Source organism: Pelophylax lessonae (genome assembly GCF_965119305.1).
Source record: "Pelophylax lessonae genome assembly, chromosome: 3".
Classification (NCBI taxonomy): domain Eukaryota; kingdom Metazoa; phylum Chordata; class Amphibia; order Anura; family Ranidae; genus Pelophylax; species Pelophylax lessonae.
Window position 1 is genome coordinate 428,916,836 of NC_138770.1, and position 13,508 is coordinate 428,930,343.

At 44.1% G+C, this 13,508-nt stretch overlaps 1 protein-coding gene across 1 annotated transcript in view; it reads left to right on the forward strand.

Moving 5' to 3' along the window:
- AKAP7 (A-kinase anchoring protein 7) overlaps positions 1 to 13,508 on the forward strand; it is a 325,673-nt gene that overhangs the window by 74,694 nt on the left and 237,471 nt on the right. Inside the window, exon 6 of the mRNA XM_082249096.1 lies at positions 2,864 to 2,976. Within this exon, the coding sequence (XP_082105222.1) occupies positions 2,864 to 2,976 (113 nt within the window). The remainder of the gene's footprint in view (positions 1 to 2,863; positions 2,977 to 13,508) is intronic.

The window sequence follows — 13,508 nt, forward strand, 5'->3', positions numbered from 1 at the left end:
AAGACCCAGGTGCTAGCCTTCTTGGGGACAGCAGGGTACTACCGACGTTTTGTCCCTGACTACAGCGCTATTGCTAAACCCCTGACTGACCTGACTAAAAAGAACCTCCCTAAGCAGGTCCTGTGGTCTCCAGCTTGTGAAGCCGCGTTCCAGGCATTAAAACAAGCTCTTGTGAATGCCCCTGTCTTGGCTGCCCCAGTCCCTAACAAACGCTTTCTTGTCCACACAGATGCTTCCATGTATGGACTGGGGGCTGTGCTGAGCCAAGTCGGGGAGGATGGAGGAGAGCACCCTGTCGCATATCTCAGCAGAAAGCTGTTACCCCGGGAAGTGAGTTATGCGGCAGTGGAGAAGGAGTGTTTGGCCCTGGTCTGGGCCCTGAAAAAGGTGGGTCCCTATCTGTACGGGCAGGAGTTCTCCCTCGTGACTGATCACAACCCATTGGTGTGGCTTAACCGGGTCTCTGGGGACAATGGCAGGTTGCTACGCTGGAGTCTAGCCCTGCAACCGTATAACTTTACCATCACTTACAGACCCGGTAAGTACAATGGCAATGCTGATGGGTTGTCCCAACAAACAGATATCACTCCGGCTTCCTAGTCCTGGTCATCCCCACGTTGACCCGCAAGGGTCAAGCCGGGTCTGCCGGAGTGTCCCACAAGGAGGGAGCCATGTGACAGAACCATCTGACTTTGTATTATATTGTTGCTGCCTCCTTTCGTCTGTTTGTTCGGCTGTTCCACGGCCCGTACAGCCCCCCTTTGTTCCCCTATGTTTTAGCCGCTACGCTCCAAATTCCTTTAAAGAGGTTGAGAGACACCATGTCTGCAAATTCAATGTGTATTAGCTACAGAGAGAGGGGGGGGATTGTTTCCAGCAGCCCCCTCCTAAAGAATGTCTACTGATTAACTAAGTGCTTTTGTCTAAAATAGGACAGTATGTTAATTGGGTCTGAGACTATTGATAAGTATGTTAATGAGCTCACCTGGCTGTAATTACACAGTCATTGTTCATGTGGTATTCTCAAAGTATATATAAGTGTTGTGTTTCTTGCAATAAAAGACAAGAGAGTTACTCTTGATCGAACCTCACTACAGAGCCTTGTCTCGTACTTGGGGGGAATTATTGATGTGCTTCATGTATGGCGGATTGGAGTGGTCGATAGCTGTCCGGGTGTTCGGGAGTGGATTATCCTAGACGACTGTAACCCCTTTCATACTTTGGGGTGTCGTAACACTTGCCAACAAGGGTTTCTCCACCAAGTACTAAGTCATGTTTTGCTTGGGGATCAAATACTTATTTAACTCACTAAACTACAACTTAATCTATAGCATTTGTTTTAAGTGTGTTTTTTTTTTGGTTGAAATTCTGTCTCTATCATTTAAAATACACCAATGATTAAAATTATAGACCCTTTATTTCTTTGTAAGTGGGCAAACTTACAAAATCTGCAGGGGATCAAATAATTATTTTCCCCACAGTAACTTCAGGTTGGATACATATTAGATAGCAAAGAAAATGGCCCCTGCCCCCAACGTTTTTTTTATTTTTGTTTGTCTCATGTGCATTGCCCTTCCATGTGTTCTTTGCTATGAAGGCCAGTTATAGGTGGGGACAGAGGCCATTTTCTTTGTTGTTAATGTATACTGGTGAGTGGACATACTGGATGCCTTTGCTGTAATACCATTGGCTGGGCTTCCATTATGCCCCCAAGTACCTTTTAGGAGGGATGGGCCACCTCCAGGCTCACCTGCCCCCTATCTATCCATTAGCTAGCATGTGCTTCCACTGTGAAGACTCATAAATTTACTAGAGTTAGGAATGCAGGTAATACAGGGTGCTGTGGAGTGGCCCTGCAGCTTACACATGCATTTGCAAATGTGTGCTAACTAAACCCCTGTTTTGACTCAAACTGTTAGACAGTTTAATTTGGTTGGTAAGCTAACTGGTTAGCAAATTGAACTGGGATTTTTATTTTTGTTTGTCTCATGTACATATTTGATAGGCCTTTTTCCGATACAGTGGGTGTTGCTAACCGCTCTGCAGCAGCCGAGGTCATCCTTCTCAATTTATGGAAGAAGATAGGAGTGGATGGGGTGTTATATCAAAGTGCATTGTTACTGATGAATAGTGTTGTTAAGCAAGACTGACACAAGAAGTCAACTCAACTAATGCCTTTAGATCTTTTGACTTCTATACTAAGATCAGCAGACAATGGCTTGGTGTGGAAATGTGCAAGCTGCACTTTTCAGCTAGGTGTAAAGTACTTCCCACCTTTCCATGAGCTGTAGCCCACACAATATCAAGGAAACCAATATGTGATGTGACATGATTGACAACACTTGTCTCCCGCTCCACGCTCTTGTCTAAAACAAGCGATGTCGCCACAGATTGCAAAGGGAGGGGGCCTTGTCATATACACTTTACAACACAGGCACACTCACAGCAGAGCTCTGCCTGTGTTGCTCAAATCTCAGTCTGTGTATGCCCAGTCAGTGTATATGCAGGGAGAGGCTAGGGTGTCAGTTCCAGGTTTCAGATCCAAATCAGGTGTCGGTGCAATCACTTTGCAGAGCACAACTATAGTAATGCCCACAAATCAGTTGTCTCTATGAGGAGGAGCAGAAAAGTTGCAATTGAATAAAGAAAGAAGGATTTTCATTTTAGGATTCGATTGCAACGTAAAGGAAAAACATTGCAAAGTATCTGGACCAACATTTTATTGATAATGAGGGCTATTTTTTAAGTTAGTACAGTGACTCATTGACCATGTAATGCACCTTATTATGGAGGGATGGGTCATGACTTTGTGAGTGCATTACTGTGTGTGTACATGCCTAATTACAGATTGGTGTTCCTCCAGAAACTATGGGGAAGATATTTGAAGAAAAGGGCATTGCTGTTGTTGGAAATAAAGATTTTGTACCTCATTTGACTTTGATGAAGCTGTCAAGAGCCCCAAAGCTGCGTAAACAGGTGAGGTCCTGTTACCCAAGTGAAAAGAATAATGCTGGTAAATAAAAGCCCAGTTGAAGTCACAGAAATAGATATTCTGTTGGATGTAGATATTCTGTTACAGCAGCTGTAAAGAGTATATAAATTTGACTGTGCAGTCCAATTGGTACCAGAGTTAGACCCGGTGCTGTCTGTAATTAGCACTCAGACAAACCACCCTCTTCCTCTGCAATACAGTATTCGCCCATAGTCAGTTATACCAGTGTAAAGCACATCAGTATAAAGGCAAGAAGCATCATTTTTACTGTGAAAAAAAGGGTATTTTAAAGCATTTCTTAGTACAATCAGTCACAAATCATAACATTGGAAGTATAAAGATAACATGGACGAGAGAATTCAGCTGGGTACTAAACATAAGGCCTTGACATTTTCCAGGACAGAACAGAAAAGCAGAAATGTTGCACATTTATTGAGCCTGTGTCAAATTTATTTTTTCAAACAGTAATAATATGATTAAAATAGAATCATTTACACCTTCAGAAAAGTATAACACAAAGTGTTCTTTTAAAAAAATAAAATTTTTCTAAACCTGAACAACAGGCAGCACTGAAAATATTATTTTAACCATTATGTGTTAGTGGAAAAAAAATGTATTTTTATATAAAGCCATGAGTGCCTATTTCATATTGATATTAGATTAGTGTAATTTCCTTTACAAAAACACTTAGACTGGGAGAATTACGGTACCATTGTGAGCCATTTAGGGCTCTATTGCTTTGCAGAAGGTTTCAGTCAAACACAGGGAACATGCTTGCATGGCAGAGAGGGAGGATTGACCTCATTAGTGTGCTGCTGCTCCAATATTGATACAAATTAGGGTTAGATCAGTCATTTTCATTGCTGAGATCCCACCACTTTTAGAACCTGGCTTGGAAATGTTAAAATTTTTTATCTACGCTTCAGGCACCAGATTAAAACAAGGGATTCATTTAGTATTGTGCATTAGGGTAACATTCTAAATTATTGTTAAGGTTTAGGGGGTTAGTGAAAAGTTGAGGATTAGGGTATAGGTTGGAGTTAAGTGTTCTGGTGAAGTTAGGTGAGTGTGAGTGAGCGGTTTTGTTATTTTAGAGTTTAGGTTATGTGTTGGGGTTTGGATAGGGAAAGGGTTAGAAGTTAGAGTCAGCATAACAGGGAAAACATGGAGGACAGTGACATTTATGGTTGCTGTGTGTGTAATTTCAATTTTTTGGGCACTAAAGGCTTTCTCACCTGGCTTTCAGTACAGAAATATACCTATAATATACCTGGGTAAGGAGTTTGCTGAACCAGGCTGTATACAGTATTTTAACTGCAGCAAGTTTGAGAAGAATTGTTCAGGATCACAAGAAATTACTGTATTTTCTGGGAAGGGTTCCTGGATCATAGGGCTAAACAAAATGTTGGGGAAAATGAAGGTATTCTCATAAAATTATAAAATGCAACACTTGTTTTTGCCCCCATTTTTCATGAGCTGAACTTAAAGATCTAAGACTTTTTCTGTTTTCCAACAACCCATTTTCAATTTATCTAGGATGTGGCACTTATTTACATTTATATGCGCTCATTAAACTGCTATCTGTTAGTGCACATCATCTTAATATGTACACAAAAGGCCCGTTTTTCTCAAATATTGTTCACAAATCTGTCTAAATCTGTGTTAGTGAGCACTTCTTTGCCAAGAAAATCCATCCACCTCACAGGTATGGCATATCAAGATGCGGATTAGACAGCATGATTATTGCACAGGTGTGCCTTAGACTGGCTACAATAAAAGGCCACTCTAAAATGTTCAGTTTTATCACACAGCACAATAACACAGATGTCGCCAGTTTTGAGGGAGCGTGCAATTGGCATGCTGACTGCAGGAATGTCCACCAGACCTGTTGCCTGTGAATTGACTGTTCATTTCTCTACCATAAGCCATCTCCAAAGGCGTTTCAGAGAATTTGGCAGTACATCCAACCGGCCTTACAACGGCAGACCACGTGTAACCGCAGCAGCCCAGGACCTCCACATCCAGCATCTTCACCTCCAAGATTGTCTGAGACCAGCCACCCGGACAGCTGCTGCAACAATCGGTTTGCATAACCAAGGTATTTCTGCACAAACTGTCAGAAACCGTCTCAGGGAAGCTCATCTTCATGCTTGTCGTCCTGGTCAGGGTCTTGACCTGACTGCAGTTCGTCGTCTTAACCCACTTGAGTGGGCAAATGCTCACATTCAATGATGTCTGGCACTTTGGAGAGGTGTTCTCTTCACGGATGAATCCTGGTTTTCACTGTACAGGGCAGATGGCAGACAGTGTGTATGGTGCTGTGTGGGTGAGCAGTTTGCTGATGTCAACATTGTGGATAGAGTGGCCCATGGTAGCGGTGAGGTTATGGTATGGGCAGGCGTATGTTATGGACACCGAAAACAGGTGCATTTTATTGATGGTATTTTGAATGCACAGAGTTACCATGACGAGATCCTGAGGCCCATTGTTGTGCCATTCATCCATAACAATCACCTCATGTTGCAGCATGATAATGCACGGCCCCATGTTGCAAGGATCTTTACACAATTCCTGGAAGCTGAAAACATCCCAGTTCTTGCATGGCCAACATACTCACCGGACATGTCACCCATTGAGCATGTTTGGGATGCTCTGGATTGGCGTATATGACAGTGCCTTCCAGGTCCTGCCAATAACCAGCAACTTCGCACAGCCATTGAAGATGAGTTGACCAACATTCCACAGGCCACAATCAACAACCGGATCAAGTCTATGTGAAGGAGAAGTGTTGCACTGCGTGAGGCAAATGGTGATCACACCGGATACTGACTGGTTTTCGAACCCCCCTGGATCCCCCCAATATAGTAAAACTGCACATTTTAGAGTGGCCTTTTATTGTGGCCAGCCTAAGGCACACCTGTGCAAAAATTATGCTGCCTAATCAGCATCTTGATAGGCCACATCTGAGAGGTGGATGGATTATCTTGGAAAAGGAGAAGTGCTCACTAACACAGATATAGACAGATTTGTGAAAAATATTTGAGAGAAATAGGCCTTTTGTATACATAGAAAAAGTCTTAGATCTTTGAGTTCAGCTCATAAAAAATGGGGGCAAAAACAAAAGTGTTGCGTTCATAATTTTGTTCAGTGTATTAAGCTGCTTACATGGAATTTGGATTTAAAATGAAAAAATAAAAACATAAAAATACAAAACCTTTTAAACTATTCCATATAAAAATACAGTGCCAAACCTTATCTGTAAACACCTGATGTATTGAAAAGAAAACCTAGAGAATAGCAGCAGGTAAATAATTTCAGTGTAAGGCTCCATGTACACGGGACGTTGTAAATGGCCGTTTAGGAGCAGTTGGGTGTTTTTTTTCAGAAGCCCCTGAACCCACCTACATGTTATCTTATCTGTCCATGTACACAGGGTCGTTTACAGTCATTTGCAGGCAGTTGAGTTCTGGGACGTTTTTTGGAACGCAATTATTTGCGCTCGAACGTGTGTTTCCCGGCGTTTCAAACGCAAAAACGCGACCAAACGAGACTGAATGTGATGAACGTACGATCAGCCACGTTATACGTTTTTTTTTCTTCCATTCAAAATCAATGGTTCCCTAAGGAAGCTTTTTCCATTGGCATTATTGCACGTTTGGCCACGTCTCTTTTAGCAGCATTTTTTCTGCCTCCATTCAAAATCAATGGTTCCCTATGGGAGCCTATTGATTTGAATGGAAGGCGCACCGCAAGTTGGATCATCCTGATCCGACTTGCGGTGCGACTTGCGCTGTGAGAATCTTGAGGGGGAACTCCACGCCAAAATGGGAATAAAAACTGCGTGGGGTCCCCCCAAAATCCATACCAGACCCTTATCCGAGCATGCGGCCCCACCTCCCCTGGACCATACCAGGCCACATGCCCTCAACATGGGGGGGTGTTGGTGCTTTGGGGCAGGGGGAGCTCTGGACAAGGGCCTCATCCCCACAACCCTGGCCGGTGGTTGTGGGGGTCTGCGGGCAGGGGGCTTCTCGGTATCTGGAAGCCCCCTTTAACAAGGGTGGCCCCCCAGATCCCGGACCCCCTCCCTATGTGAATGGGTATGGGGTATACTGTACCCCTACCCATTCACCCCATGAAAGGCAGTGTATGTAAAAAACGACAGGAGACGTTTTGGAAAGTTTATTAAAAATCTTCATCTGAATGGAGGCAGAAAAAATGCTGCTAAAAGAGACGTTGCCAAACGTGCAATAACGCCAATGGAAAAAGCTACTGAAAGCACGTTTTACAGCTGCTTTTTCCCGGCGTCAGAACTAGCTTTGCAGCACGTTTTTTCTAACGTCCCGTGTACATGAAGCCTAACTGATAAAAGAGAGAGTGGGGACACTTTTCGGAATACAGTCATGCTTTTAAAGCACCACAGTTTTCGGTGCTTGCGATAGACTCATGTACCTGTCTGATGGAGAACTCTGAGAGACTAGTGCCCCATAAGGTTTGCCTCCCTTGTAATTGACATCACATGTCATCCCTGTGTCAGTGGTTGCTAGGACGCTGGCGGCCTGCCTCCTAGCAACCAGTGTAGCAAACTTACACACAGGAATAATTTTATACACAACACCCCCTCCTGACAACTCTGGCTTGTTTGTGTAGGCCAGCTAAGGGTTGGACTTAATTAATTCCAGTTTCACTATCTACAAATTGACTATAGTTCGAACCAATGTGAAAGTTACACATATGAGAACTACCCAAACTATTTCCAAAACAAGGCTTTCATAAATTAGGTGCAATATTTTCTAATAGGCCTATACTCCTAAAGAGTTACAAACGTTTTATTAAAGAGCCACCTTAATATTCTTGATTATAAAGTGTAGTCTTGCATGACAGTGTGTAAATACTGTAAAACTGTCTGTGTGAGTGCATATTTCCTGTTCCTGAGCCTTTTTTACAGTCTGTAGACCAACAAAAATGAAACATTTTGTTTTCTGATGTCACTAAGCCCCCGTTCACACTGGGGCGACCTGTCAGGCGACCTGGTCGCCTGACAGGTCGCCGTAGGTCGCCTGGCATAGAGAAGCTGTGGATCCGTTCTAATAGGAGCGACACAAGTCGCTCCGACTTAGAAAAAGGGTCCGGAGCTTCTTTGGGGCGACCTGGAGCGACCTGCATTGACTTCAATGTCATGAAGTCCGTGCCGGCCGCTCCGAGGTCGCGGTGCGAGCAGCGCGCCGCGACCTGTGAGGTCGCCCCCCCGGGAAGTCGGATCGCCCCAGTGTGAACGGGGCCTAAAGCAGACATCAACCTTCAGCCTTTTTGCAAAAGTCTTACTGGCAATTTGTCTATCAGTTTTAACAATTTCTGTTAGCTTTCAATTACAAACATGATTGAATAGTTTGTACACTTGTGTGTGTACATCTTTGAAATGTATAATTGGTTGTATTATTCTATTTGATTGTTTTTACAATCAAATGGTTTACCAGAAAACTTTTTTTGTTTGGTCAATATTAGTGTGGGTCCCCAGTACTGTGCTCTGCTTGTGGATTTCGAATTCAACATTATGATGATGAGTTCATGCTAGGGACTGTATGTCTCTCTTGATTTGCATAGTCAGCAGCAGCCTTAGCGATTAATTTGATCTCAGTAATAATTACCAAAATGTCATGCATCAGGAAGCAAGGAATGTGCAAAAACAGTACAAGCTGTATTTGTATGTATTGTTTGTTTCCAGATGCATTCATGTAAACTGTCACAAACATAGGCAAAGAGCCTTTTGAGTGACCACAATCCTTTATTTAGTCTCCATATAGCTAATGTATTTTGCTGCATATACTGTATGTTCAGTGCTCAGCATAAATAAGTAAACCTCTTTTAAAAAGTAAAATTGTAATCAATATCTCAATGAACACAAGAACAATTTTCAAAATTTTGACAAAACTGAGTTTTATTGAACATTTGTTTAGCTCATTACATGAAAGTAAGGTTAATAATATAACTTAAATTGCATCGTCATCAGGAAGCGTCTTCCTGATGACATTTATGTAGCGAAATGCATTGAGGTCCAGCACGTCCGACGTCACATCCGGTTTGCGGTAATCACAGTGTGGAACGCGGAAGCTTCCTGGTGATCAGCATAGCGGCTCCCCTGCCTTCCTGTTTTATACTGCCCATGTCAAGTTCCTTTTGTGGCACCAGAAATCGTGAGTTGTTTTCTTCTGCTTACTTTCATTTTAATAAATACATACTGCACCATGAGGTTTTCTCCCTGTCCTTTTCTTGAGCCACCTGGAATCTGAGCCATTTAAACAGGAGTTTTGAGCCATCCATTTTGAGGAAATATTATCTCTGAATCCCCACCTAGGAGGAGGGTGTCGCTGAAAGATCTCATTAAAAGCTCTACCTGCACCATAGGTCCTTTGAGGTCTGGGTGCATCTGGTAAGTGACCCCGGCTCACTGGGTGAAGGACCAGATACCCATTGTGTCACTTTGGCACCCCACCAATAGTAAAAACCACGTTAAAGGATAAAACGCACAACAAAGCACCACACACTTTGGAACTATTCACATTATATATTTTTTGGACTTTTTTGGCAAATGTATTATTGTGTAATTATTATATGGTGTGTCACTGCCTGGTGTTTGTTTATTGCATGAAGCATATTATTTATGTATCCATTGTAGCACTTTGAATCACAACACGTGAATCGTGTAAGATTAAGCACCAGCACTTTATTTATTATATGTTTACAATTTGCTTATATTTGCACCATCACCTATTTCTTTAGGTAATTAATTTGGGCACAGTCACTACAGCACTTTTCATTGGTGATAATTTCCCCAACATATTGCTTACCTCAATTATTGTGGTTGCGCTTTAAAAAATAATCACCTGTAGTTGAAATCTTGTTAATTAGGATTTTGTTGTCTAAAATTTAGCTTTGCTCTAAAGACTTTCATTGGGGTGTAATCATTTTTGCAACATGGTCTTGAATGAATTTGCTAGGAAAAATACTTTTTTTTGTGTGTGCAAATTAACAAATCATGGTTGCAATCAATGGCCCACATTTGTAGGAGTATTTTGTATAGTGTCCCATAGAAATGTTCATAAAGGTAAGTAAATGTTTTCTGACAAATCTGTTAGGGTTTTCCTTATTTATGCTGAGCACTGTATATCAGTCTATAACTCCTCCATGACGAAGGAAAAACAAAACGTCTGAACACAATTTTGTAACTGTGACATGTGTTAGTAAAACTGTACATATCATCCCAACTACTTAGTATATCCAGGTGAATTATACCTTTTTTCAGGAAAAATTGGGTTTTCAATTGGTTGTAAATAGTAAACTGGCCCAAATAGCAAGAAAAAAAATGTTTTTAAATTCAGTGGTATATTTCTTGCTATTACCATAACCTACCATCTTCTCTTGCTCTTGGCGATCAAACTGGTACCATATATGTGTATGTTATTTGTTGTTTGTACCTGTAGTAGGGCCCAGAAACAATGGTGTGCATTCTTACCTACAACACACTGACACTAACTCACACTGATACTAATTTAACCACTTGATGACCAGCGACGTACCGGTACACCACTGGACTTCAAGTGGTTTTACCAGGATGATGCCTGCAGCTGCAGACATAATCCCGGTATTGTTTTTTGGAGCCCATGGTCTGCTCTCTTGTAAAAGCAGTCTTAGCGGCTTACTAGCCGCAAGATTGCTTTTATAACAGCGGGAGGGGATGTTTCTCTCCCCCCCCCCCCCCCACCAACTTCTGCAGATTTCTCCAGTGGGAGACCTGAGTGACCAGCGTGCTTTTCTGCTGGCTGACCATAGAGGTAATCTGGGAACAGCTCTTATCCCCTCTATGGTATAGGAAACCAGAACCGAAGAGCATTCATCACATCCGGTTTCCCCGGATATAAACAGTACAGAAAGTCCAAGCATCTGATCACACTGATCGTTTGAAAAAACATTGCTCAAATACCGTGTGACGTAAATAATTGCAACATCCACCAATTTGTTCTCTAGGGCCTCTGCTTTAAAAAAATATAGAATGTTTGGGGGTTCTAAGAAATTTTCTAGCAAAAAAATACTGATTGCTACATGTAAACAAAGTGTCAGAAAAGGCCTGGTCTTAAAGTGGTTAAAAAAAGGCTGTTTTATTCTTACCTAAAATACACTGACCCTGACGTTGATCCTAACGTTAACCCTGACAATGACCTAAATCAAACCCTAATCTAGCTGTTTTTTTCTCAATTTTTGTACTTGTATTTTAACACACACGGTTCTTTGTTTACATCTTTTTCCTCTTGACAGAAGAAAAGATACAACGCATCTTTTCTCTTACGTCCTCCGACAGTCGCCGACTCCTCTAAGTCATCACTATTGGGTATTGACTTCCTATCCGTAGGAATAGCTAGGCATATAGACTTAGTCAAAAGGCATTAGCATATACACACCCATGGGGGCTGTCCCACTGGTCAATACCCCCCCTGCATCACCACTCCCAACTCAGTTTTACTTTGCCTAGCGTCAGGAATAGTCAGGCTACCTTGTGCTGGGGCTTCAGTCTCAGCCTTCCTAATCTTTTATTTGATTTTCTTTGAAAATGTCAGTTTTTTCTCTTACTTTACTAGCTGTTTATTTTGTCAGCTTCTAGTGTTAGTCTTCTCTTCGGATGAAGATGGATCATGCGGTGCTGGAATTCGCACTGACCGCCCTGGTTCTCCAGGGCACAGAGGGTCAGATGGACCCCCAGCCCGCCATCGAGCGTTCAGCTATGGTTCGCCCTGGCATTAAGAACGACCCATCCCTGTTCGCTGCAGGGATGCAGCCGTGAGGTGGCTACCTCACAGGACTCGTCTGCGATGCTGCAGCGTCATGTCCCTGGCTCACGGCACTCCCTGTCAGAGAGGACAGAGGTTTATCCGTGCATAGAGGCTCCCCCACGCCATCTGGTACAGGTAAGTACTTTTCTGTGTGGGGCCTCTGTCTGGGGTGGCAGTCTGTGTTGCTGTGTGTTCCCCATGTCTGTGCATGTGTGACTCCCTGTGCGATCCATGCGGGGTTCGCTTGTGCAGATCTGTATGTTTGCCGGGGGTCCCTGTCCCTGTGACACCTTGGGTGCATGTTTGGGGGTGCAGACGTTTGTGCTTGTGCGGCGACCGCAGCTGTGCATTTTCGCGCGGTCCGCCATCTTTACTGTGTGCTAACATGTATAGCTCCTCTGGGGCGATTGTACATGTCATTTTGGCGCCATCCGCCACCATTTTGTGGGTGGTGGAACGATCAGTCCGACCGCATGTCTGCGGCCATTTTGGCGTAGCCTCCAATGCATTCCTATGGGGCAGCCATTTTCCCGGGGTCTGGCTTTAGTCCAGCCCTCTCCAGCAGCATTCCATCAGCAGCAAGGACACTGGTAGCAACGCTCTGCGGGCTCTGCAGGTTATCACTCTCAATTTTCCCTCTGTATATCGCTTCTGGCTCAACTTTCTTTTCTCCTTTGGGGGTCTTTCATCACTGTTGCAGTAGCGGTGGGCTGCGCACACTGCAGCGCTGTTAAAGGGGACAGTACATCTTTTTTGCACTGTAGTTTGTTTTCTGATAACTGGAGCCATGGATTCTCAGGAAAGCGAGTTTCCTCCAGCTAGTGGGGGGTCCCAGTTCTCCTGTGGCCCCGCTGCGCCCCGCGCTAATTGCGGTGGCGAATAAGGAACTGCTGATGTCTGAACGGGCTGCGAGTAGGAGTCCCAGATTGTCTCTCTCTTCTGATTCAGATGGGGATTTGGCTGCTGTGAGCGTGCCCTTTTCATGGTCCCGCTCATCCTTGGACCCCTTGGGGTCTGAGGGGGAGGCTGAGATGGAAGGGGTTGATGCCCCCTCCCCGGGGTCGCCTGCAGAACGGGCGACCATGGATGCTTTGATTGTGTCTGTTAAGGACACCTTACATTTAGAGGATGAGCCCTGTCCTCCGGGCGTTGTGTCCCCGTTTGGGACGCACAGGACCCGCAAGTCTGCGCAGGTTTTTCCCTGCCCGAAGAATTCCATGACACTGTTAATGAACAGTGGCGCACGTTAAAACGTCCATTCCTGGTACCTAGTCGGTTTGGGTTGCTTTATCCTTTTGATCCGGCTACGGAATCACGATGGTGTGTGCCTCCACAGGTGGATCACACTGTGGCCGTGCTGAACAAGGCTACCTTGGTTCCTACTGAGGATGCCCCAGTTTTCCCGGGTCCCACGGACCGGCGGTTGGAGTCCCTATCTCGCCATTCCTATACGGTGGCGGGTTCATTGCTCAAACCCGTTTTCGCGTCCGTTCTGGTGGCTCAGGCGGCTGCTGATTGCACTAGGATGCTTAAGCGCAATCTTGTGTCGGCTGGTGTTACACCTGCCCGGCTACAATTGGTGGATCAAATCCACCAGGGAGTCATGTACTTGTGTGATGCCGCCTTGGCCGAGGCTCCCTTAGTGGCTCGCCTCTCTAGTGTCGCGGTGCTTCAACGGCGACTGATTTGGC